This window comes from Orbicella franksi, chromosome 3 (genome assembly GCF_964199315.1).
Source record: "Orbicella franksi chromosome 3, jaOrbFran1.1, whole genome shotgun sequence".
NCBI lineage: Eukaryota > Metazoa > Cnidaria > Anthozoa > Scleractinia > Merulinidae > Orbicella > Orbicella franksi.
The window spans coordinates 18,627,265-18,655,000 of record NC_138147.1 but is presented as its reverse complement, the minus strand read 5'-3'; the positions used below and the strand labels follow the sequence as shown (position 1 = coordinate 18,655,000).

At 41.1% G+C, this 27,736-nt stretch overlaps 2 protein-coding genes across 2 annotated transcripts in view; one reads left to right on the top strand and one right to left on the bottom strand.

Annotated features, from left to right (window-relative positions):
* Positions 1-16,836: 16,836 nt before the first annotated feature.
* LOC145482565 (uncharacterized) lies at positions 16,837-22,613 on the top strand. Its single transcript, XM_081461155.1, has one exon. The coding sequence runs from the start codon at positions 17,191-17,193 to the stop codon at positions 22,174-22,176; it is 4,986 nt and encodes a 1,661-aa protein (XP_081317281.1). The 5' UTR covers positions 16,837-17,190; the 3' UTR covers positions 22,177-22,613.
* Positions 22,614-22,617: 4 nt separating this feature from the next.
* The window catches only part of LOC145482571 (uncharacterized), a 39,793-nt gene continuing 34,674 nt past the window's right edge, over positions 22,618-27,736 (bottom strand). The window contains exons 7-10 of the mRNA XM_081461167.1: positions 26,321-27,218; positions 25,086-25,271; positions 24,517-24,692; positions 22,618-23,482 (exon numbers count right to left, since the gene is read on the bottom strand). Of these exons, the coding sequence (XP_081317293.1) occupies positions 23,125-23,482; positions 24,517-24,692; positions 25,086-25,271; positions 26,321-27,218 (1,618 nt within the window). The 3' untranslated portion in view covers positions 22,618-23,124. The remainder of the gene's footprint in view (positions 23,483-24,516; positions 24,693-25,085; positions 25,272-26,320; positions 27,219-27,736) is intronic.

Genomic DNA, 27,736 nt, shown 5'->3' with positions numbered 1-27,736 from the left:
TAACACCAGCTTCGTAAGACGTTCATTGATTCACTGTTTTGTGGAGCGGGGCGTATTTTGACTATGTTTATTCACAGCGACAGAGTTGAGCTCTTTTGTTGCTTCGTTTGAAACTACCAGAAACCTGGAAACATCTACCTCCTTGAGATGGCCCTGAATTTGTTGTTCTGTGGTTTTCGTTTGTTTATGTTTTACTGGACTCGGTATCATACGGATTTTGAGCAGATGTTGAAGAAAAATCGCCAAAATATTCGTCAAAATGGACACTGAAAGTGGAAACTTCCATTAAAGTTGGTGTTCAGCCTGAAGGAGCTGATAATCGTCATTTAGAAACTGTAATTAATTACATTCGTCAAGTTTTTTGGAAAAAAACCCACAATAACAACAGAGTTTTGGCAATACTAGTTGTTAAATTCTCCACACAATGGCTTTTTGTCTTTCATTTTCCTGAAATTTTATTGTTTACTTTAAACTTATATTGAAATCTGATTTGTTGTTTTGTTTTACTCTCCCATTCTCAATGGCTGAGAAAAAGATGCGATTTAGAGCAAAAAATAGTGCGATTCGTGAATAAATCGCACCATTGAGAGCCAATCAGATTGTGAGGATAGCCAGTGATTTCAAAATGGATTTAATAAAGACCTGAAATCAACATCATTGAGCTTATGCGCTGCGTGAAATTGATCATTCAGCTAATTTTACATATGTACGGGAAAGGAATTTGTTTGGTCAAACAATGTCTATTTTTATTTTAGCGGCAGCATTCAGAACTATGTTGTTGTTAAATCAAAGTGTAATATACTTGTTGCAAACAATTTGGAATATAAAGTTTTATTGTTCTCTGTTCAATCAGATATTGACTGTCATGGATGTGCAGGTTTATTGGAAAGGTTCACGACTCAATTGAGTCAGATCTTGAATTCCATCAGCATGTATATAAAATGTACAATGTAATTTAACAAGGTTTGTCTTACCAACCGTGATTGCCTAATTAGAAGAACCATCCACAAGGATAACTGCATGATTTGACAAAATAAATTGCAGTCAGTTTGCAGGGAACAAACAGTGAACTTCTTCACAAGACAATAAGACAATTGATATGAAGTCAAATGTAGTTCATTTAGTAGTGGTTCCATTAAATGAAGTTCAGCCAATTATTGTTTGATTCACAGGAAGATTCTGATGATGATGAAGAGAGACAGGAAGAGGAGGAAAGTGACCAGGTTGGTGACATGTAATTTAATTAATTGTCAATAAGCATTTAATTTAAAGTGAAGTGGTGTCAATGACCATTTCCTAAATGTAATTTGCAACTGCAATGCACTTGTTTATGGCTAAAACACAATCAGGGTGGCAAAGTAGGGGTCCCTTAGATGCTATTTTGTATTTAAAATGTTTGTTGGTAAAGTCAAATGAAACAAGTCTATGACTGATTTTTCAGTGCATAAAATAGACACTGTGAACTTTGCCACTTTGATCATGGTTTGGCCATTAATGATCAGATGAAACTTACACATATATACCATTAAATTACTGTCAATAAATTTGTCACACTCATAACAATATTTATCATAGTAAGCATGCATCACTTAGATTTTTGTTGAAAGGCATGTCTGAACAAACATTTTGAGTGAGATATATAATTGAACATGTTAAATCATACTATTGCTGATTTTTGGAATTGGTTGAAGATCTTTAATGGGGGAGGTACCCAACCCTTTGCATAGTTTTGATTGCATTTGTTTTGTTTTTGTTTGTGTATAAACCACCCAGCTCCCTGCAGACCCTTCTGGAAATTTAAACTTGCTTCCTGGACAAGTGAAGTCCCAACTGTACTTGTCCACACCTGAATTCTAGTTATCCTTCCATCTCAACCCATACTGTTAGGTTGTCTAATCCTAACCCTAACTCCGATCTGCAAGGTGCTCTTTTGCATGTACAATTAACTCTTGAAATTGATCACATGATAAGTTGTTGTGCCAGTTTGCAAAGCGGATGCTTTGGCAACTCAGGTATTTTACTTAATTATACCATCCACTGTCTCAAAAATCATTTGCAACCTTAGTAGTACCAAAAATTATATTATTCATGCTCGCTTTCTTGATAGAAATCTTGAGCTCATTATCTAATTGTTTAATAGAAATAAATATTAGCATGAGGTGTTGAAGTAATGATGGCACAAGCAAAGAGAATTTTCATTTTGAACATCTAAGTAAGCAACAGAGCTATCAATAAGGGCTGTACCCCGTAGCACCGGTTACGGCTGAACATGTTGGATGGGTCCTTGATGTTACAGTTGAACTTTGCTGTTGTAGGTTCAATTCATCCATAAAGTAACAAATTTGTGACAGGTGTGGAGATCAAGGCTACAGTGGAATGAAAACTTAATGACAGCCCTGAGCAAGTTGTTTTCTTTTTTTTAAGTCTTGGTACTTTCTAAATGAAATAGAAAACAACATGTTCTCCGTGATTCCATTGATGTATAGAACCACTCATGAAAATTTTGAAGAACTTGAAAAACGTTAGAAACACTCGGCTAATGGCTCCTGTTCCAACAGCATTTCAATTTCTCCCAAAAGTTCACTCGTGCTTCCATAACTTGATAGAAAAATTGTACGTGCTTAATTTGTATTGCTTAATTGTATATTGGTGATAAAATAGAGTGTATGACTTAGCAATTTTAATGTTTTTAAATTGAGTCATTGTTTAATTAATTATCATTTCTTTGTTAATTTCATTCATTCTAAGAACAAAGTTAATACTTAATGTGGTTTTATAGAGATCTCTTGTCATGAGTTGATTTTGTTTTTGACAGGTTCTTTCCTTTACCAGAAACTTGGCTGGTTTGGTAAGGCAAAATTTTCAGGGTATTCCAATTTCAGCTCAGGGACAATCAAATGAATCAGCTGTCCCAGCTTTAAGCACCCAGGGAGCAACCCAAACGGGCAGGTTTACTATTTCAATGTGGTGCTATTGGATCCCAGTGATGATTCAATTCCCAGGGGTACTGTCAGGCAAGATCTTCTTAACACTGGCAGGATTGTCCAGATATCTTTGGGTAGTGGAACACAAGAAGCAGGAGCACTGAGAGCCCTGAATGGTGCCTTCCCTTTCCTCAGAGGAGCAACAACAAAGTAAGTCTAAAATCCAAAGCAGTTTCTTAAATTTTAAACATTACCAGCAAGGTGTCTTCATTTCACCGTTTAATTTTGCTCAAACTTAAGTCAAATTGAGATCCAATTTTCAAACCAGATACACATAGATATATATATCAATGCAAATTGCTTTCAAAATGACTTTTGAAAGCAGAAAATCATACACCCATCCGACACTGTACAAAATAGGTTCTATTAATTCTGAACCTATTAATGTTTTCTAACAGCAGTTTCATATAACAGAAAAATGCATCAGCCACATTGATAACATTTGATGATAACTGTGGTAACCTGGCAGTATGTATATTGGTTTTAATAATAAGATTAGTCCAGCCAAAACAAGAAGATCAGAATCCAATTAAAGACAGGCTCCGATGGACAAATTCCTTGGAAACTCTGTTTAAAACAATCACCTTGTTTTCAGCATTTTTTTTTTCAGATCTGTAGTATTGGTCTACAATACGAAATAAATTGAAATGCTTTTAATCATGGTTAATATCACTCTGCCTTTTAGTGATGGAGAGTACTGCTTTGAAATTCTCGTGACTGATAAAAGCTCAAGAAACGTGTTGATCCCTGCTGTCTGGCCATTTTCAGTGTTTTCTGCTAGGGAATTGAAGAAAGTGTGTGGGCAGGGTGCACTGTACCTGCGCTTAATAGAGAGCAGCCCTAATGATCATGAGGTATTCTTTCATATTCACATTTAAATATATTTTTTATAACTTTACAAAATAACCTCACAGGTGTCTTGCTAAAAAATGTCCTTACATAGTGTTCAACACAGACCCAGTACATTTTGCTTGAATGCTTGAATGCTTGAATGTTTAAGAAACAAATATGTGCAAATGAAGAGATGTTTCTGAAAAAAAAAAAAAAAAAATTATAGACCTGCACAAGTAATCATGACACCCTTGTGTTGAATTAACCTTAACTGTTGACAGTAAACTTGAACAAATAAACTAGTTCCCTTACTGCTCTTATTCCTCTGATTTCTTTTTTTACATACAATTATTTTTTTAGATAACAAAATTTTGTATTTTCTCTACAGGATCAGCCACCTAGACCATCGGCATCACGAGGAGGTGGGCGTGAATTTGTTATGTCAATTGAATAATGTATGCAAATCATTATTGAAATTCTGATGCTGCAATGTCGAGTAAAATAACTGTGGCTACTCAGATGGCTACCCAGATGGTAGGGTTTAAATGGTTCAATTGCACTTAATTCACAAAATGGTTTGTATTAAATTTATGATATCTTCTTTTTTAAGGACAGAAATTGAGCCGAGGCTTATCATTTAAGCAAGGCTATCTTCCTCAAGGTAACTGAATTTTCCGTTGCATTCAAGCCAACATTTAAACCAATGCAATATTAAATATTACGCCAATACTTTTCTGGAAGCTTAGTTGAAAATTCCCTGAAGGTTGACCCATGAGAGTTTCTTTATTGGCGCTCAAGTTTGGGGAGCACCTGCAGGGGCCTAATGATCAATATCTTGGTGGTCAGAATGACCAAGCTAGGTACGAGAGAGTACTTGCTTACAGGGGCCCCTAATTATTACATGTTATCAAGAAACTTTACTGATGCCAATGAGGGCGATTCTTCAAGAAAACCCAGCGAGTTTAACCAACATAATGCCGTTGATTGATTGTACAGGATCCAGGTATCTAGATTTTTTAGTCAATCTCCAACTTGTTAAGTTAAGAATCAATGGTGTGAATTAATTTCTCTTTGAATGAATGGCTTCTTGACTAGTAATCTTCCCTCACATTGCGACAGCACTTTGAAAGGTTCAATATTAGTGTGAATTCTCTTTTCTTTTCTGGTTGGTAAATAGTGGCCACAGCCCAAGGTACAGCCTCTGGATCTGGGGGAAGACAGCAGGCAGATTCCAGGGTAAGGGGTGTAAGCAATAGATCCACCTCCACTCGTACTTCCACAACCCATGCTAGCAGTGTAGATGGAATAAACAGTTATCATAACAGCTCTACCAGCATAAGGGCACATCCACCAACCAGTCCAACCGTGACAAATACTAATGACACAGGTACAGGTAGGTCAGGGGTTGTGTCAGGGAGGCATACCAGAGTCAGATCTACAACCCGCACTACATTGACACGAACTGTAACATCCAATGCTGACACTGTTCAATCAGGGGCAGGGATTGTGTCAGGTAGGTGTAACAGATTAGGATCTACACCCCATAACACATCGGCTCGCACTGTGACAACCAATGCTGATACTGTTCAGTCGGGGGCAGGGATTGGGTCAGGTAGGTGTAACAGATTAGGATCTCCACCCCGTACCACATCGACACGCTCTGTTACAACCAATGCTGATACTGTTCAATCGGGGGCGGGGATTGTGTTGGGTAGGCGTGACAGAGTAGGATATCCACCCCATACTACATCAACACTCCCAGTGACAACCAATGGTAATACTACTCAGTCAGGGGCAGGGATTGTGTCAGGTAGGCATAACAGATTAGGCTCTTCCCCCCCCCCCCCCCCCCCGCCCCCCGGTACTACATCAACGCGCACTGTGACAACCAGTGGTGATACTGCTCAGTCAGGGGCAGGGATTATGTCAGGTAGGCATAACAGATTAGGATCTCTACCCCGTACCACATCGACACGCACTGTGACAACCAATGCTGATACTGCTCAGTGGGGGGCAGGGATTGTGTCAGGTAGGCGTAACAGATTAGGATCTCCACCCCGTACTACATCGACACACACTGTTACAACGAATACTGATACTGTTCAGTCGGGGGCAGGGATTGTGTCAGGTAGGCATAACAGATTAGGCTCTCCCCACCATACTACATCAACATGCACTGTGACAACCAGTGGTGATACTGCTCAGTCAGGGGTAGGGATTATGTCAGGTAGGCATAACAGATTAGGATCTCTACCCTGTACCACATTGACACGCACTGTGACAACCAATGCTGATACTGCTCAGTAGGGGGGCAGGGATTGTGTCAGGTAGGCGTAACAGATTAGGATCTCCACCCTGTACTACATCGACACACACTGTTACAACCAATACTGATCCTGTTCAGTCGGGGGCAGGGATTGTGTCAGGTAGGCATAACAGATTAGGCTCTCCCCCTGTACTACATCGACACGCACTGTGACAACTAATGGTGGTACTGTTACCATGTAGGCAGTGTCAGGTGGGCATAACAGAGCACATGTAGGAGGAGGAGATCCTCGTGGTATTCCTACATGGACATCAGCTGATGTTGCTACAACCAATGGTGATACTGTTACCTCGGGGGCAGGGACTGTGTTGGGTAGGCGTAATAGAGTACAAACTCCATCCCATACTACATCAACACATACTGCTACAACCAATGCTGACACTGTTACCACGGGGTCAGGGAATGGGTTGACTGGAAATGCCAGCTTGGGAAATCCATGCAGTACTACCCCTTCAACACACACAGTAGCAACTAACATTGTTACTGTTACAACGGGGTCAGGGAGCGGGCTGGATAGGCATATCGGTGTAGGGACCATTCCAACTACGACAACTTTTACGCATCCCTCAACAATTGGCATTGTGACTGGTGCTGGAGCTGGGAGAAGTGCTGAAGCATCTGTCAGAGGAGGGCTTCTACCACTTAGTGTCAGTGATGGCATAGGTTCTGGTAGGCAATCTGAAGAATCTCTCGGTCATCAACCAGGAAGCACTGTCACAACTGGTAACAACACTGTCCCCACCACTACTACAGTGACAACAATAACAACAACCACTACCACTGTCTTGGGACTGCCAAACACCACAAGCGGTACTGATGAGGCTATGCAAGACAGTGATGGTGATCCTCTGAGTATCTTTAGATTAGATGATGTTGAAATGGAAGAATGGGGTCGTAGATGGCGTGCAACACTACCAAGAGAAACAGATACCAGTAATGTGGACCAGGTACCTGTCAGCAGAACTGCTACACCAAACCCCGTGACCTCAAACCACACCATCCCAAGGCCACCAGGTACTGTATGGCGTGTTTTATGTCAAAATGCATTGGTTAAAGTCATTTTAAAGATTTATAGAGTAAAAGCTGCACTTATCTTAACAACCCAACAACAATTAAGCATCCATAATTTTAGATTAACAAAGGTTGCAGTAAAAGATCAAAGTTGCAATTAGTAGCCTTCTCTTTCTGTGTACGTATCTGTACATATCAATTCTTTTTTTATTTTTATTATTATTTTTTTTTATGTTAATTGCTACTTACACTGCTTACAATACAATATTAATGTAGTTACTTACACTACTTACAAAAAACGTATTACTTACGCCACTTACGATACTGACATACATACATATCAATTCTTGAAGGAGCATTTGTATAATGTATATTTGATCATATTTGATTTGGAGTTAATGTTATCATTACACTACGCTTTTGTAGGACAGGCTGGACATATGATATGATTTGATCAGTTTATGGCATTTACTTGTGAAGTAACTGGAAAATAAATTCCATTTGAATTAATAGCACAAACAGACAGGGAGTGTACAGCAGTGGAGAGCTACACTCCTGTGACTACTATGCATGTGTCAGAGCTGTGCTTGCACTTTGCACCATGATACTGCTTCACTACATGGTTTGCCAAGTATTTTTTTTATTAATAACGTACGTGGCACTGAAAGGGAACTGAAAACTAATACAAGTACATTTATTTACTGTTACGTGTTTCAGGTTTAACTGCCTCTGTAATCACAGCCAGAGTTGCCAGGCCATCTGCTGAGAATCCAAATACAACAGTTACAGGTCAGCGCTCTTTTTTTAATATTGCTTTTTCTTTGACTAAGTCACGGATTCAGGACCCATGAGGTTGACATATTGCTTTATCAGTTATCACCTGAAGTGCTGGCAGACTGGTGACCTTGAGAGGGTTCTTTTCTCAAAGTATGTAAAATTTAACATAAGAATTGTTGAAGTTTCAATGATTGCATATTAGAAATGAACATGATGTCTTTTATGCAGCATTTTTACTTGACATGTCTTGTGTTCCAAAATTCTTTTCAGGAACCGTTGAATTACCAGATGCAAGTGTGTTGCTTGATTTATTACCTCATACTCCTGGTAAGAGTTAACATATTGTATCAGATACAAACTGCACAACAAAACTAATCTTATCAGTTTTCCCATTGAAGGATCCAAGTGCAATTAGCCCAGTACGGTTTGTATTAATTAATATTAATATTCAATACCATGTAGTACAAAAAAGGGTGTTTCTTGTTTTGCAGGCCAGCCAGCAAGTGCAATGCAGACATCCATTGCAATGACACAATCTGCAAGCCTGCCATTTAGTCATCCATGCAACTTCCATGTGGTGAGTGAAACAATGCAAGCTGACGGGCTTTTTAATGTGGATATTTACCGGTATTACATATCTGACAAATCATTTGCATTAGCAACTGGTATATCATCCTTCTTTAGCATTATTAATAAATTAATAACTGGCATAAAAAATTCTTCTCGACTTACTATTTTAGCTCATGCAAATGGCTAGAGTGGAGAGAGAATACTGTCGACCTGCACTAATGTGTGTCTGTAGCGAGAGGCAGTGGCTACTGTGGAGGTAACAAAATCTGATTTGACATGCAATATTATATACGCCCATTATAAGCTTATTTATTACTAAATGGTTGCAAATAACATGTGTGACAGGAATGGGTTATCTTAACCTGGTGCCAAATGACATTTGTTAAATGTTAAGTAATCTAATATTAATGATATTTTTTTTTTTTTCAGGACGATTTTTGAAAACAGACAAATTATTGACTTGGTGGATGAGCATTTTCTGTTTTGGGTGCAATCATCTGGTGGAACCGCTGGGAAGCAAGGTAGTATATGTTACAATTAACATAAGCATAAATACAGGTCCTGCAAATTAAAGTCCTAGCATGTTTGTGAGGTACTTTCCCAAACTGGAAAGTCCTGACTGTTAAAGAAGACTAGATTGGGCCACGGCAGGACATTTACTCTAACACTACATCATTATATACTATGTTTAATTTTTTTTGCCACGAAGAACATTCACCCTAACTTGTAACTTGTTAGATAACATTATATTAATATTTAATATTGTGTGTTTTGGACTATAATTAACTATAATTAAGTACTTCTTTTGCTGTATCAAAAAATGGGAAATAAGAAATCAATTTGAATTCATCATGGTCGCTTGGTTTCAGCCTTGGCCGCTTTAAAAGATGAAAGTAATACAGGTACGATGGCTATAGTTTGCAGCGTTGGTGGCAAAGAGAGAGTTTTGCTCAAGATGTCAGGTAATTAATTATTCCACGCAATCGCAGTTGGATTATGTTCTAGATTACTCAATCTCAAATCAAACATTACTTTTATTTTGTAATAATTATTCAAACTGTTTTGCCTTTGTTACTCAGTCACTCATGTATGCCTCATGAGCGCATGATGTTTCATTCATAGGCTCACCCACTGTAGCTGAACTGAAGAGAGCTCTGGAGGAGAAACTTACAACATTTCAAGAACACAAGAGAAACTGGTATACAACTTTATTCAACTTCTATCATGTTATTGTTACACTATGATAATGAGATGTGCTGGAAGTGTGTGACTTCAAAATTAAAATTATATTTTAAATTACAATGTGAAACATTGAACACGATTGATTTTATATTTTACTCTGCTCATGAAATAATTCATGTTTCAAATATAAGTGCATGTTACCAGCTATTTTGTCAAGCTATGCGATTACATTCAATCAATCCATCAATCAATCAATCAATGAATCTCTCAATTAATCAATCTATCTATCAATCCATCACCTTTTTATTGTGCAATATTAATTCATAGGCTCAGACTACAGGAGGAAAGGGAACTGAAGAGGCAGCAGGATCTGGACTATGAAGAGTCACTCCAGAATGACAGAGAGAAGGTGTGAAAAACTAGCAGCACTTTGGCACTCCATGATATGAAAAGAACTGTACAATAATTTTTAAATACTGGCTAATTATATCAAGTGATGTTCTAGCACATCTGATTAGTTCCTTATTCACTTCAGGCAAAAAGGTAGAGGAATACAAAAGCCTGTCAAACAGACAATGAACCAGCCCCTGAGGTATCACATTTGATGTTAGTAATGAAACAGATAAACTATTCTCTTGTTGCTTCTTGCTAATTCAAGCCATTACCATGGTTAATGGCTGTAATGGATGTACCTCTATCATAGTCTTCACACTGTAGGAAACAGGCTTGTTGGCTTTTTCTGTAGCATGAAAAATACTTTGAAGGCATTATTTTGGAAGCATGGATGTCCAGCATATATATATACACCATCTGTCAAGGTGTTTCTCAAGCCTAAATAAGTTATTAATTAACAAATCATACAAGACAAATTTAGATCCAATAATGAATAAAGGGTAATACATTTATAATCTGTGAATTTTTATTCCAGCCACAACCAGAACCAGATGAGGCCACAAATCCACCACCAACAAAGAGGCTGAGATCGGATGAATTGACTCGTGTCATCGTTATTTTGCCAGATGGAGAAAGGCACCAGTTGGATATTTCACAGGAAAGTCCATTGAAGGTGGGTACATGTAATGTGAAAACTCTGAAGAAATGCAGATTTCGATGCCTTTCATTTACCGTTATTATTATAACCCAGATGTATGCACAAGACCACATAATTTGTCGTTTCTAATGTACCATGCATCACTTGGTTTGTTGTTGCCCCTTCAATATTGGAAAGTTTTGATGCTGAAATTCAATTTGCCCTTGTCTCAAGGCTCCCCTTTTATTATATGTCACCATGGAGTCATGGATATGCTATTCAAAAATCTCATCCTAAGGGGCTCAATTTATGATGCTATGGGCAGTTAAGGTGCATGTAAACAATGTTTCCCCAAAAATAGGCTTTTGTCTTTGAACAAAACTGTGTCATGAGCCATCAAAATGTAAATGGCCATGAGTTTGTAAGTCTCAGGCCCATGTTTCTTGTTATTCAATTCAGCCTAATATTGAATCACACACTTCCAAGAGAGACAACTGAAACAATGAACCACTATAATGCAATATACATGTATTGAAGTCACTATTGGAAAAACTAAGCAGTGATTAGGGAGTAACTACAAAGTTAAGGATATAGAGTGGTAAAATCAGAGACTTGCCCAGATCCTCATTTAAAATCCAACACTGAACCTGATTGGAGAACTTTTTTTTCACAATTCTCGCCTGTCAGATGCCATGATTATTCCCATCATAAAATTAATGACCGCAACTGAACTTTTTAAAATTTCCATTACAAAAGAAGTAATCAGGAAGTATCAACTTGACATCAATGTACAGCAGATGTCTCTCCCATCTGTTTGCAACTCCAGGAGATGGCTGAAATTTAAGCTGTGTATAACCTCTACTGGGAAATCAAAGAATATTATCGGTGTGATTGGGTGGGCACAATCCATTGTCTACTAAAATAATATATTTGTTGTTATCTAAAGCAATTTGGTGAGATACTACTTCTAAGGGCCTCTTATCTCATCTGCTTGCATTTTAAATTAACCACAGGAGTTGTACCAACGAGTCAGAAATTTGCTACCTGAAGGCTCAACAGCCATCTCCCTAACCTATCAAGTTGACGGAAACATCTGGAGACTAGTTCCTGACCATGAAACCATGTCTGAGGCACAGTTTCAAATCGAGCCAAATTGTGTCCTGAGGTCCAGTTATGGGGAAGACTTGAGTGAAACTGATCCCTGAAATGACCATTTTCATTTGAGTCAAGAACCTAGCTCAATGAAGGAAATGCCAGACTTGTTTCTTCAGAGAATGGATATGTGGGAAATGCTGACTCCTGAAATTCACTTGTGAGTGTTTCCAGTTGAGACTTGCAGCACACACTATCTTTAGCCAATTTAAAATGCTGACTCCTGAATCAGTTGAGAACTGCAGCATTCATTGAAATTAAAAGGTTTTTCATTGATTTTAGCATATTTAAAACATGCTTTGGCGTGATTGATCAACCAGGGGAACTCAACAGACTTTTTAAACTTTTCTGCACCAAGCAAATGGAAAATTTATTCACTTACGTTTTAAGAGATTGGTACAACTGAGTTTTTGATTTCATTCCTTTATATTTCTACTTAAATGAAAGTCTAGATCAGCATTCTTTCAATGAGCAACGTTTTGAAGCATATTTCCGTTTTACACAAACTAACCTATCTACTCATAGTTTACACCTGTAAATCACGCCACAGCATAAATGTCCCATTATTGACCTTTTTACAATCTTTTTATGCCTGGCAACAATGAGTCAAGTTGGTTACTTGATGATACCCCCTGAGACTTGGAATGCTACTCTGTATCTATTGTGAAACATTTGGTCACACTACACACAGTTGAGTAGAGTAAGAGAATTCCAATGTACATCTGACCAAAGAAAGCAGGATAATACCCTCTTAGAAATGAGGGGGGGGACCAGGAAACCATTGCCATAACAATGGGTCTGTATTTGTTTAGTATAAGTATATAATTGGTATTGTTTGTCTAACTCCACAAAATATACTAACTGCCTTAGCCTTAGGTATGATTAGCAGCCTTATGGTCTCTTCCACACTACACAAGAGAAATTTGAAAACACATGCAACTTTATTTTTAAGTTAGACCTACTGTCCACAATAGGAAAATGGAACTTTTCTAAAATGCTCTGCTCTACAAACTGGAGGAATTTGAAAATTCCAGTATGGATGAAAAAGTTTGAAAATTAAGCTTTTCGAAGATGATGACATCACAAAAACCGTGTGATTTCTCTGTACAAGTTTTCCTCAAACTCAAGCAATCTCAAATTTCTCTGGTGTAGTGTGGAGGTCACAGTTTGTATTGAAAAGTATTCAAAATTAAAAAAGGAAAAACACTGAAAAATATCGTACTCTTCTTATAGTTAGGGTGTAGCCCAAACTACAGCTTAATTTGCAGCTAGCGTTTGGTGTGTGGCTTATATAGACTACATGAGAAAACATGCCAGGATATTTTTCCATGAAAATTATCTGTTCTGAGGAGCGCACACAGGTTTTTGAGAGGACCACTGTGCTCTTTGAGGAACAGATAATGTCCATGGACAAATAGATGCAAATATTTTCCTGCCAAATGAATGCTGTTGTGTTCACCTCAGTTTTATCTGGTGTATAATCAGTCACATAACACATTTACACCAACTGCGTGCTAGCTAAAATATCTGATGGATTATAATGCCAGATATTAACTTGTCCTCAAGTGTGTAAGAGGGAAAAGTTGTTAATGTAAATGGTAAGGGAGGTTAAAGTCTCGTGTAGGATGGGTGTATGATTTTCTGCTTTCAAATGACAGAGCTGTCCAAAATTGTTTTGCTGTTCTCTTTTGATATAAATTCACCAAATATTGCCTGCTTAATGACATTTTGCAGGGCACAGAAGAGAAACTGAATACAGTCATAGCAGAAGTATGATTATCATTGAAAGTTAAATGTAAGGTCTGATTCAATGAATGTTGACTGAAATAATTCTCATAAAAATCCTTGACTCCCTTAGTTGACAAAACGGAACATAGATTCTGAAAAGAAGTATTTACAAAAATTGATAAGTGAATAATGGATGGAGAGTTATTTTCTTGGTAAGCATAGACAAAAGATGAAACATAAAGGTAACTTAGGCCCGGTTCATACGTCGCATTTCTGCCATGTCGAATTCAATTCAACGAATTAAATTCGACAGAAATTCGACGTCTGAATCGACTGCCGCATTTCTGCCGCACGTTCGACTGGTCTTGTCGCATTATCCGACAGAAATGCGACACCGGTTCGGACGTCGAATTTCTGCCGTGTCGAATCTAATGCATACATTATCTTAATGCGTTGAGCATGCGTAAATGTGTTCCCGCCAAAGAAAAAGAAGAAACTTGGCCATTCTCGACCCAATGCAACCTGAACATATTGCAACACATACTGCTGCGTTATCAGCCTTCTCCTTCTCGTTCCATAGGCGAACAATTTTTAGCGAAATTAAAGTCCTTCGGCGCTCAGTATTTTCGTCCGCCATATTGAATACTCTACATTTAAAACATTTTCCGCTGGCCGACATACCCGACAGTATAAATTCTGAATTAAGTGCGACACAAGTGCGACGTATGAATCGACAGTCGCATTTCTGCCGCACTTAATTGAATTGAATTCGACACGGCAGAAATGCGACGTATGAACTGGGCCTAAGGCCCAGTTCATACGTTGCATTTCTGCCGTGTCGAATTCAATTCAACGAATTAAATTCGACAGAAATTCGACGTCTGAATCGGCTGCCGCATTTCTGCCGCACGTTCGACTGGGCTTGTCGCATTATCCGACAGAAATGCGACACTGATTCAGACGTCGAATTTCTGCCGTGTCGAATCTAATGCATACATTATGTTAATTTATTGAGCATGCGTAAATGTTTTCCCGCCAAAGAAAAAGGAGAAACTTGGCCATTCTCGACCCAATGCAACCTGAACATATTGCAACACATACTGCTCCATTGTCAGCCTTCTCCTTCTCGTTCCATTGGCGGACAATTTTTCGCCAAATTAAAGTCCTTCGTCGCTCAGTATTTTCGTCCGCCATATTGAATACTCTACGTTTAAAATATTTCCGCTGACCGACATACCCGACAGTATTAATTCTGAATTAAATTCGAAACAAGTGCGACGTATGAATCGACAGTCGCATTTCTGCCGCACTTAATTAAATTGAATTCGACACGGCAGAAATGCGATGTATGAACCGGGCCTTAGACTAGTAGATTTATACTAAAACAATTAGATTATTTGCTCTTGATTTCTATGTTTGATGAGGGCACAGCACGCGATAGAAATCTCTGGCTCATAATCTAATTGCTTAAAGTAGTTGGTAGGCCTTAGCCTTTTGTCTAGGAGAAAAGCGTCTGGTTGTCAAAATAAGGTTCGGATAACAAGATGTTTGTACATGTCAGTTGCAAAAAGAATGAAATCAAGCAAAACTCGCTATTCTAAGACCCATCCTGTCCATTTTAATATCTTTTAGTGTTGAACAGTCGGATTTCCTCTTCTTCAGCTACACTCCCACTGAAGTAACATTCAGTATCATTCAGATCACCTATAGCAAGAAAGTATATTTTTTAACAGTGAGTAGACATTCAAAGACAATAAAGTCTGACCTGACGAGGAATGTTCATGTTGGTCATGTTTTTAGTGGAAGGGAGCACAGAGGCAGTTAATGGAAACACTATCGGAGTGGCAAAAGTAAAGTGATAGGGGGTGGCACAAGGAAAGTGATAATTTAAAAAGGGTAAGGGGAAGCTGTGAAAAGCCTGCATGAGAATATATGTAGACCCAAACATAATCCGGCTTAATTTAGTTGTACAGCAAGCTTTCCAAAAAATCAGTTGAAGACAAGTAAAAGGCACACTGTGGCAGACATAAGAAATCACACCATATACTCATTACAAATTGACTCTAGGGTCAACGTGCTCATTGGAGCTTATTGCCAATACAGTGCCATTGTGAATTCAGTTGTTAAAAATAGCTATTATGGGATTCTCAGGGGGCTAATAAGTAGGTATTTGCCTCCTAAGTATCTGATAATAGTTATTTGAATCAAATTCAAAATGGCTGCCGTATTGACAAAAAAGTGTGGTGTTAAAGCGACCTTTAGGGAAACTAGCAGATCACTCTAACACTCTCTTGTTTGGTTACTTCACTTTTAATTTCCAATGATTTCTTTAGTACAGTTGTCACAACGTTCTTCTACAATCTTCCTTGATTGCTATAATTACTACTTCAGCAACAAATACAACAACTAGGAGTTTACTCGTCACGTTCCTTTTAAAGGGACAACCACATGATCCATCAAATCACTGTCAAACTGTCAATTAGGCTAACGTAATGTCATGCGCAGTTCGCATAAGGCCCTATTGAGACTGCACAAAGCTACTTAGCACATTTTCGTTCGACGTTATCGAGGTTGACTACAACATTTTCTACCTTAATTTTAACCGACTATTCCTAAGTGGTTGACCAAAATAAGGTAACGTGAGTAATATAAAAGTTACAATCTTGGTTTTTATTGACCAAAACTTGAGGATAATATACTAAGTTTAAAAGTAAAGGTTGTTGTCACAAATTTCTTGTGATATAAGTGTTACTAACAAAATGATTGCACAATCCAAGTTCGGGGGTTGGCCTTTCTCAAATTCTGAACCCGCCTAGTTCATATCAATATCTGTACGTGATCTCGAGTTTAAACATATTCAAAGAGACACCATAGTGCTACTTGTGGTATCTACCATGTCTTTCTACTTTTGTGGGAATTGTGAACGAGGTATGAATTTTAATTAAACGACCGTAGTTTGATGTCCAAAAACGACTACAAAACGAACAAAATTTGGTTGAAAAATTAGACCACAAAATCCTGATGAGAGCGCTTTCAAAAACTAGACATCAGTTTTATTTCATTATCTCGATTGACGCCAAAAAGAAACTAACCATAGCAACCGTAAACACAGCTGGAAAATCCCTAAATGATGGTGTTCGATGGAATATGAATAAACTCAAGTTTTCCTTGTAAGTCAAAAACTACATAATAACATAGTATAAGGAAAGATGTAATTTGATCAGTACCGAAATAGAAAATCAAGTAACCTTTTGTTTAATACCTGCGCCAGTAGGCTGGTTGTCCAGCGGCACTCCGCTGTAGTCGGTCGGTCAGCGGCGTTCATTGTTGTATAAAAGCCCGCGCGATCAGCCTTCATTCGTCCGCCATCTTGGTTGTATCTAGTTCTCGTTACGGGGAGATTTCGCTTGCATTAAAGATAAAGCTTACAGTTCGTCGGGGCCTAGTGTGTGTCCATTTAGACTACTGGCGTGGTGGCAGCGATAAAGATTCGAACCGTCACGTTCCCGTCAGATCCAACGCACTTTATCGACAGATTCGTCGGGATTCCCGAGCAGCCAAGAGTCGGTTGTCGATATCATCTTGTTCCGTAAGCTGCGATGTCTTCTAACAGAGCCCCCAAGCAGTGGTGCCTCTCAAAGAACGAAACTTTAACCTCCTTCGAGAGTTGGAAACAAAATCTTCTCTACACCTTGTCTCTGGACGCCAATTTCGCGCCATTTTTGGGCGAAGGGTCGTCGTGGCTGAAAAAGACTAGGGCGAGCCCGTTACGCGGTTACACTGATGATGGGGAGTCGGTTCCAGCTGCTCGAAGGCGAACTGCTACCCAAAAGGTAAACATGCTCGAACTCATGCTAGGCCAGATTGCAAATTATTGCCCAATTATCTCTCGTAATACGATTGTCAAGAATTCTACTTGTATTGGGGACATATGGCAGACAATTAGACTTCATTTCGGATTCCAGACTACTGGGGGTCACTTTTTAGACCTGGATGACATTCATTTGAACCTCGATGAGCGCCCAGAAGATCTTTTCCAGCGTCTTATGGCTTTTGTGGAGGACAGTTTAATTAAACCTCACACCCTGCTCCACCACGGATCTGTTCTTGAGGAGGAAGAGGAATTGTCACCGACGTTAGAGAATTTTGTTATTTTAATGTGGCTGAGATTGATTAACCCTGCTTTACCTAAACTTGTTAAACAACGATATGGAACTGAACTTCGGTCTCGTACTTTGGCGTCCTTAAAGCCTGAGATCTCCCAGGCGCTGGACTCACTCCTTGATGAAATCCGTTCTGCCGAAGACACAAAAGTCATGCGTACAGGAGCCTCATTTGCCACTCAGAAGTCCTCTTTTCGGAGGGGTACACCGACCTACAGTAAGTCGTCTGCGAGGTTCCCGGGACGCTCCTCTCAAAAGGCGAAAGAATGCCCCCTCTGTAAACAAGCTGGCCGCGCTTCTCACAGCCACTTTTTAAGCGAATGTGGGTTCCTTCCTGAACAGGACCGTTTGTACCTTCTGAAAGCTCGTCAGATTGTTTCAATCCTGGATGACGACAGCGTTGAGTTAGACCTTTTGTCAAGTAATGTTGACCCGCCGCGTCATCAGAATCTGGTTGAGCAGAGTGATCCATTTACGTCTGATGCATCCAGGAGGGTCCTCGTACGTCAGTCCCCGTACATTGACACGTTTTTCGGCCATCATCGGGCTAGAGTCATCATTGACAGCGGCGCCACAGGTAACATGATCAGGCTCTCCGCTGTACAGAGGCTCGGTGCAGGGATCTGGCACAGTTCACAGTCAGCTCATCAAGCGGATGGCTCCTCTCCTTTGAAAGTCTTGGGGGAAACTCGCCTGAGCCTCACCCGTGGAAGTCATTCGTTTCAATTTGAAGGTCTTGTTGTGGAGAATCTGGACGTAGATGTCTTGGCTGGTACTCCCTTCATGGAAGCGAATGACATAACCATTCGTCCTGCCAAACGCCAGGTCATCCTCGGGGATGGTACCATCTTCACCTACGGATCTGTCAACCATCCTCCGACTCACAGTGCTGTCCGCCGTGCACAAGTGCTGCGTGCACCCCCTTCTTCTACCACTGTCTGGCCTGGCGACTTTATAGAAATAGTTCTCCCGGAAGATTCCCTACCTGATGCTGAGTACGCTCTAGAGCCTCGATTTGACGCCACTAACGCCCGTTCGGCCAAAGTCGTCGACATGTGGCCGCCTCCCTGTCTCATCACAAGCGTCGCTGGTAGAGTGCGTATTCCTAACCTCTCAGATAGGCCTTATGTCCTGAAACGAAATGAACACTTTTGCCAGGTCAACCCTGTCTTCTGTCCGTCTACTCAAGATCAGTCTTCCAACCCAGTTGACAACCTTCCGTACCACAAGGTGTGTTCAGTCCCAGTTTCAGAGTCAAAGTACTCCCAGGGCGTGGCACTAGACCCCGACAACCTCCTCCCTCCAGACATCACAACCAAGCTCCGTAACCTTTTGGTCCAGTACGACTCCGTCTTTGATCCAGCAATTACCGGCTACAATGGCGCCTTTGGTCCCCTTCAGGCAAAAGTAAATATGGGCCCGGTAGAACCTCCTCAGCGTAAAGGTCGCCTCCCCCTGTACGGTCGCGATAAACTTGTCGAGCTCCAGCAGAAGTTCGATGAATTGGAAAATCTTGGCGTGTTCCGTCGCCCCGAAGACGTTGATGTTTCTGTCGAGTATCTTAACCCGTCGTTCCTGGTCAAAAAGTCGTCGGGTGGCTTTCGTCTCGTCACTGACTTCGCAGACGTAGGTCGTTATAGCAAACCCCAGCCCTCCCTGCTCCCGGACGTGGATTCTACCCTACGCTGCATAGCCCAGTGGAGACACATCATCGTCTCAGACCTAACCAGAGCCTTCTATCAGATCCCTCTCGCCCGTGAGTCCATGAAGTACTGCGGAGTCGCTACCCCATTCCGGGGCGTACGCGTCTATGCCCGGTCGGCCATGGGTATACCTGGCTCGGAAACCGCACTTGAAGAGCTCATGTGTCGCGTCTTGGGTGACCTCCTCCAGGCTGGTATCGTAGCCAAGATAGCAGATGATCTGTATTGTGGGGGCAACAGCCCAGACGAGTTGCTCCGAAATTGGTCTTCTGTTCTCCAAGTTCTCCATAAAGCTAGCCTACGCCTTTCGGCGTCGAAGACCATCATCAACCCCAAAACTACTTCCATCTTGGGTTGGACTTGGTCCCAAGGCACTCTTCGCGCCAGCCCTCATCGCGTCTCAACACTGTCCTCCTGCAGTCCTCCCAATAAAGTTGGCGGCATGAAGTCCTTTATCGGTGCGGTCAAGGTCCTTGCTCGTGTTGTTCCACATTGTTCTGCTCTATTGGCCCCCCTTGACGAGGCTGTAGCCGGGAAACAGTCCCAGGATGACATTGTCTGGTCCGAACATCTTACTGAAGCCTTCAAGTCTGCTCAAGCTGCCGTGGCGTCTAGCCAAACAATTACTCTCCCGAAGCCAGATGACCAGTTATGGATCGTGACCGACGCTGCTGTCAAGAGACCCGGCATCGCCGCCACTCTCTACATCTCGCGGGGTGACAAGCTAGCCCTCGCTGGTTTCTTTAGTGCAAAGTTGCGTAGTCACCAATTATCCTGGTTACCGTGCGAAGTGGAAGCACTTGCGATTGGTGTTGCAACAAAACACTTTAGCCCCTACTTAATACAATCTAAACACAAGGCCTGCGTGCTCACCGACAGTAAGCCTTGTGTCCAGGCCTTCGAGAAAATGTGTAGGGGAGAGTTTTCCGCTAGCCCGCGAGTGTCGACTTATTTGTCAACTGTCAGCCGCTTCCAAGCCAACGTGAGGCATGTTGCCGGTGCTGCGATCCTACCTTCTGACTTTGCAAGCCGCAATGCACCGGACTGCTTTGATCCTTCTTGTCAGGTGTGCAAATTCATCACCCAAGCTGAGGAATCTGTCGTCCGACACCTATCTGCCCAGGACGTCCTATCTGGTCAGAAGAACCTCCCTTTCACAAGTCGAGAAACTTGGTTGTCTATCCAATCTGAGTGCGCGGACTTACGTCGAACGCATGCCCACCTAATACAAGGGACTCGTCCGTCCAAGAAGCTTACTAACATTAAGGACGTGAAAAGGTACTTGTCTGTCGCCTCTATCTCCAGTGATGGCCTCTTAGTCGTGAAAAAGACTGAGCCTTTGGCTCCTTCGCGTGATTGTATCGTAGTGCCCAGACAGGTCTTAGATGGTTTACTAACCGCCCTACACCTCAGGTTGTCTCATCCATCGTGTCTCCAGCTTAAGAAAGTTGTCAGCCGCTACTTTTACGCCCTTGACCTAGACAAGGCCATAGAGCGCGTTTCTCTTGGTTGCCATCCTTGCGCTGCACTTCGCCACGTCCCCCACGCTGTTATAGAACAGTCAACTTCTGATCCTCCAGCAGCAGTGGGTGTCTCCTTCGCAGCCGATATCCTGAAGCAGTCTCGCCAACTTATTTTGGTGCTCCGAGAGTGCGTTACCTCCTATACTTCGACCCTCCTCGTGGTAGACGAGAAGCATGGGACCTTACGCGATGGGTTAATCCAATTATGCGTCGGCCTGCGACCCCTTGATGGGCCTAACGCTGTCATTCGGTGTGACCCAGCGCCCGCCTTCAGAGCTCTCGTGAATGACCAAGTCCTATTGCAACACAAGATTAGCCTTGAGATAGGTCGCGTGAAGAATCAGAACAAGAACCCTGTCGCTGAAAAAGCAATCCAAGAGTTGGAACACGAACTCCAGCGGCTGCAACCGGAAGGTGGCCCTGTCTCTCCTAGGACTCTGTCCGTAGCCACTGCCCACCTGAACTCAAGAATCCGCTGCCACGGCCTATCCTCTAGAGAAATGTGGACTCAGAGAGATCAGTTTACCAACTCTCAGATTCCCCTAACAGATCAGGCGCTAATACGCGAGCAGCATCTACAAAGACTGGTAAACCATCCCCACAGTGAAACGTCAAAAGCCCCGCGTAGTGACTTGCGCAGCTCTCCTTCAATAACTGTTGGTGACTTAGTTTACCTCTACTGTGATCGTAATAAGTCCCAAAGTCGTGACCGATACCTCGTTGTCTTAGTGGACGGTGAGTGGTGCAATGTTCGCAAGTTTGTTGGGTCACAGCTACGAAACGTTTCGTACCGTGTGAAGAAGAATGAGTGCTATAAGGTCGCTCCCATCCGAGTACACACGCCCTGGCGCCCCAGTGAAGAAGAGTCCAGCGACTGCGATCTTGACATCGGTGTCGACCAGAGCCCTCCTATTGATGATCGAGGACTTCCTAACGACGAGGAACCTTCCCTAGAAAGCCCCCCGTTACCTCCACCTGCCCCAGGGATCCCTATCGAGTTATCGTCCCCACCTTCCGCTTTTGTCCCGGCAGAAGATGTCCCGAGATACGGCGAGGATAGCCAACCCGGTTCGCCGGATGACGTCGAGGTTATACCTGCCCCCTCTCCAAGTGTTAGCCCTGCAGTGAACAAACGTCCAACTCGGCAACGGCGTCTCCCGCAACGTCTTCAGGACTATGTAGTAGAGTTGAAGTAGCCCGGTCGATCCTAATCCTTTAGCCGTAGCCGGACAATTCTAGACATTTAGCTGTCTCTCAGCATTTGTTTAGTTTTTTTTTTTCCTCTTATCTGGTCCGAGACTTTAAGACTGCTCTTCATACAGTACATTTCTCGTACATAACCTGTGTGTGTATTTCATACCGACTTATCGCCTAGTGTTTCTTTATTTGCATGCTTATTTGTTTAAGAAGGAAAAAAAGAAGCCACGCCAGTAGGCTGGTTGTCCAGCGGCACTCCGCTGTAGTCGGTCGGTCAGCGGCGTTCATTGTTGTATAAAAGCCCGCGCGATCAGCCTTCATTCGTCCGCCATCTTGGTTGTATCTAGTTCTCGTTACGGGGAGATTTCGCTTGCATTAAAGATAAAGCTTACAGTTCGTCGGGGCCTAGTGTGTGTCCATTTAGACTACTGGCGCTGAAATATCTCACGATTATGTTATCCTGCACCAAAAACAAATTTTCTCTTAACAATTTAATAACAAATAGATAAATATATAGAATACATTCTGACTTGCATTTTTATTCTCTAACAGTATAGTGATAAACCGTAACACCCGTCAAGGTATAGCCATAATCGTGATGTTTGTTTTGCAAATTTGAAAAGGAGATTGACTCCGCGATAATGAAACTTTAAGTAGCTGTTAATTGATACCTCGCAAAAATTTTGATGTATCAAGTTTTTTTTTTCTCCCCACACATACTAACATTACATACCAACACTAATTTACTTTTAACATTCCATGAACACTATTTCTAGCCCCAAGGTTGTCGCCTGACGAGAGATTCAACTGTATTTAAGTTATGTCACAACGAAAACAAAAGATCGTGTTATAGATTACTGTGATTAAACAAGGGCATAAACTGCAGCGATACACTCCGTCTTCCGCGTGACTGTTGCTACGTAACAGCTGATCCCTACAAGCCATCTTCAAAGAGAGACATTCTCTTCTTTAGCCAAAGTCACTTTCGTGCTATCTGATGGCACTTCGCTCTGCTCCTCTATTGTTGCAAGGGACGATTTATTTCTTCCATCCATATCATCTGTTTCATCTGCAGACCACCTGGCTCTCTCGATACCTTCTGGCAGCTGAAAATTAGGGTTAATTGATAGTGCCAGGCTTCTGAGTAACTTGTTCTGCGCCTCCAGCATAATCACAACTGACTTGATCCTCTTTTTGTTCTTTATCATCCCCTCTCGTAGCTCAGTGAGTTCAGTTGGTTTGTTGTCCTCAGCCAATGGCTCTGGAGCGGCTTCAGCATATCGTGCTTGTAGCCATTCGATTACTCTGCAAAGAAAAACAAAAATAGATATACTGGCTATAAATTACAATTTGTCGGCACCATCAGGAACGTTTAGCTGTTACAGAATGCCAGAACGAGTTTTCTATGAGCGAATATTGCTAAGATATAATACACAAGGGATTAGTTTTCTTAGTCTAATAGATAATTTAACGACCACGCGACTTTTTCGGAGAAATGTTTCATGCAAACGCCATGTTGGTGCCCCTCGCAGGGGCACCAATAGCTTGACGGGCTAGCTTCAGTAGACAGGCAACGAGCAAGCTGCCGCACGCGGACGACACAGTTTTGGCGCCAGATTAAAAGCTTGGAGAAAGAAAATGTTTCATATTTTTCACTTTTTACAATCTGATATGGTTTCGAATAATAAATTCCTCTCCGCGAATATTCAATGCCCTCTCTAATGAGAAATGGTTCCCGACTCTTCAATGCCTCTCCTGTCAACATACATTTGACGTCAGATCGGCCTTTCGTTTTCCGCTCATACACTATGCATGAACTTCACAACCAAAACGTTTTTATTGCTTAGTTCCTCAGTTAAAAGTAAACAACTATCATGATTATATTTTGTGCACGATCAAGGCCAAAAAGTGAACAAAACCATACAACGAAGAACTTTGTCGGGTTTCACAACCGTCCTCTTTTGGCAGTTGGCGGGGAAAGAAAATCACAGCAATTGGAAAAAATAATAATAAAGAGGTCTGTTTAACAAAACCAAACAAATACAAAGAAACAATATCAACACAAGCTCAAAACGTCAAATAAATAAAAACCAAAGTAACAAGAAAATCCAAGAACAAGCGGTACTTCTATGATATCAAAGTCATACGTCATGAACAAGTTTATTTTGTAAGCTTCCGACGGGGTACTTCTCAGTTCGCAATGGTTTTGTTCCTAGCATCTATCACCTGTTCAAGATGACGAATAAGGAAATCCTATGTGGTCTCTGTTTAAAAAGACAAAAGCTGCAAATATACATCGAGAGCCACTACGCATGCCCTTATTCATAGGGAACAAGTACCTGTGAAGCATGGAGTGTATATTAGGCATGTCGTCATAAACATCTTCGTAAACAGCTTGTGTAATGAAATCTGGAAACAACTCTTCTATTTCAATATGATACTCAATCTGCAGAGCAAGTCTCTTGATTGTAGCTAGCTTTTTCATTTTCTCGGTATCTCCAACGGCCAGACCAACCTGTAGAAAAAGAAAACTTGCGTTAACTAAGAGCCAAGGTATTTAGCACTGCTGTGCTAATTGGTGATACTATAAATCGAGTAACAAATATCGTAAAGTAGAACTCAAAGGTTGTTAAGAATCCCAACTGGTTGTTCACAACAATTGAACACACATTGATCTAGCAGCAGGGAGGAGAATTTGAAACCGAGACCTCCAGATTACAATCTATGCATAAGTGACTTTCCCATTCACTTTCTTTCGTCATTCGTCTCTTTTGTTGTCCTAAGCCTCGGTGCCAAGTTAGAATTTTAATGGGCTTATTGGTAAAGTGCACCTTTTTGAGTCGTTTGTGCCTCCCGTAAACATTGGTACCCTTAAATTGATCATAACATGAACTGGATGTCTTCTTACCAAGAGATTCATCAGTCCGACGCTCAGCAAGACCAAGCAAAAAAAGAGAAATGTGTATGCCACTGATGGAAATGGATCATACGGATTGTGGTTTTTATACAGCTCAATAAAGTCTGCGAAGTCGAGCTCTCCAACCGTCATAACCAACACACGAAGAGTGGAAAGAGGTACGGTGCGGAATGCATTCTGCAATAAAATTACATGTAATGAGACAAATACTTAATGGGACCATTACTTAACGTTCTCCATGGCTGCTTTAATATTTAAAACTAGCTGTCATCCGTAGAAAATTATACTGAAATCCGACTGTAGACATGAACCTGCAGATGGCATAGTGCGCGCTCAAGCAAGTGCAAGAGTCGCAAATGTTTCACTGACTGGGGAGGTGAAAGGGAAAAAAATGTAACGAGCACCGTAGAAGTTTGCAAAACAGATCAAAACAACTCATTTAACTTTTAAAAACGTGTGGTTTCCCCTACACTTTGTGTTATGAAATAGAAGTGGCCACCCTACCAATATTCAAAACGTGATTAGTTTCTGGTTGTGAGGAAAAACTAGTTAGACTTTAATTTGGCTAAACCAGACGAGAGCTGTCAGGGACACTAAAATCGCTGTTGCGGCAAACTGTTATTAAAAGACATGCCAAACGTTTTTATGTTGCGATTTGCCATGCAGTTTAAAGATGAATGTGTTTGCTTTTCTGTGTGTTTTAAAAGGCAAAATCTGAGATATGTCTTTTCCTTCTTTTTCAGACGTTAGCATTTTTGTTCAAGATTCAAGGCTAGTTATCCCGGAGAATCAGAAATACCTGGCTACCCCCAGTTTTCTTTGTTGAATCCAGTCCTAATCCTATATTCAGTTATTTAAAACTTGACAGCTAAGTCCGCCATTTATAAGCGGCGGTGGAGTTTTCAATTTTGCTTAGGAAGAGCAGTAAGGCTTGTTGCTAAGTTCCCTGATGAGATGCTAGTCAATCGCTCGTCACTCAGGGATGTTACTCAACGAATTTTGTCGATTATTTTTGTTTCTTAACCGAGTTCGTCAGTCCAAATTGATGCTGTTGGGTTAAGTCTAGCTGCCCAGAGTCAAGCCATGTTGAAACAACTAGCACTAGATCCAGGAATATTCGATAACAATCTGCAGCTAACTACCACAAAACTGACGCTTTCCAAGAAGGCTATACTCACCCAATCGGCCTCCGCTATTTACTCGCTTACTTTTATGATAACCCTTACCTCCTCCATAAAGAGGACGTAAAAGACCAGTGCAAATCCTAGGACGAGGAAAACGAACACCACCATCACTTGGACAATCGTCTTAATCACCTCAGTATACATTGAGATATAAGTACCAAACAGTCGATATCTTCTAAGGAACAGCATCATGTTGGAATAGCACACAAAGATCGCCACAACACCAAAAATCCAAAAATTAGGAGGATCACTCATGCTTGAGAACCTTTCATCGAGGACATCAAGCGAAGTTACGTAGGGTGCCATGAAGGCGGTGGTACTGATATATAGGATCCAGTCTAGGTAATTAGAAGTGTCCTTGAAATATTTCCACCGCTGCATGTATATCTGGAAAAACTCTTTGCATATGTGTAATATGGCGAAAATCAAGACAATGTATGGTACTGATTTCGTTAGGGCAGAATCCTTCTTGTAAACATCAGAGGGCTTTAGGTTGTACGATTTTCCAGATGTGTTCACATTGGGTGGATTTCGTGGACTCAAATTGACACCTCCCCTTTGCTCGACGACAAAAATGCTGAGAAGTACCAGCAAGATGAAATATGTGACAAAATCGCCGAAAAATCCGAACTTTCCCAACGTGCTCCATTTCCTTTCGTTGAATTTCAGAGTTAGAGGATGAAGAAGGAGCCGCTCGCGTTCATTCTTGATCATCGTTTTAACTGTAGAGAACCTTTTGCTGCTTTCCTTTACCTCTGGACCAGGATCCAAATACTTAAAGTCGTACGTGACTGAGTATTTTGGGTCGGTGGCGCTGAGATGTGGAGAATGAGTCACGCACAGATTTAAGGCGACCTCGGCCGCTTCGGGGAAATTTTCAACCAGGAGTGAGATGGAGGTCTGCCCAGTTTTAGTCTGGTAGTTTTCAAGTTCCACCCACCTTAAAGCAATAGCAAGAAGTAGGTTACTTTTTGTATAACATTTAATCGTATTAGTCAGTTCGTAAGGATCACAACTGATGAAAAAAATTGTTTTCGCATGGACTAACGATTTGCTTTTTATAATGTTACATTAAAGGGCTATAAAGGAGGAGATAACCTACTACGACATATTCAATTTTAGTATACACCTACAGCGTTCTTTTACGAATGCTGTTCTCTTATTGGCTACACTAGTTACTATCTGTTCTGTTGTAGATAGTGGGCAGCCCAGCAGTGTGCAGTTGTAAACAAAATTGCAGCCGCCTTTTTGGGTCTTCAAAGTGTCCGGGAAGAGGATTTAGATGATTTACAAGTTAAGTTTTGAACGACTAATAGATTTATACTAAAACAATTCAGTAGATTTTTCGCTGATTGGTAAACGTATGATTGGGGAAAGTAATATATTAATCTAAAATAACTGTCAACGACTCTAGTGGCCCACTGATACAACAATGATGATAGCATCAGTTTTACATTA

Excerpts from the sequence above, each read along its gene's own strand:
- LOC145482565 (XM_081461155.1), top strand. The coding sequence starts at position 17,191 with ATGTCTTCTAACAGAGCCCCCAAGCAGTGGTGCCTCTCAAAGAACGAA.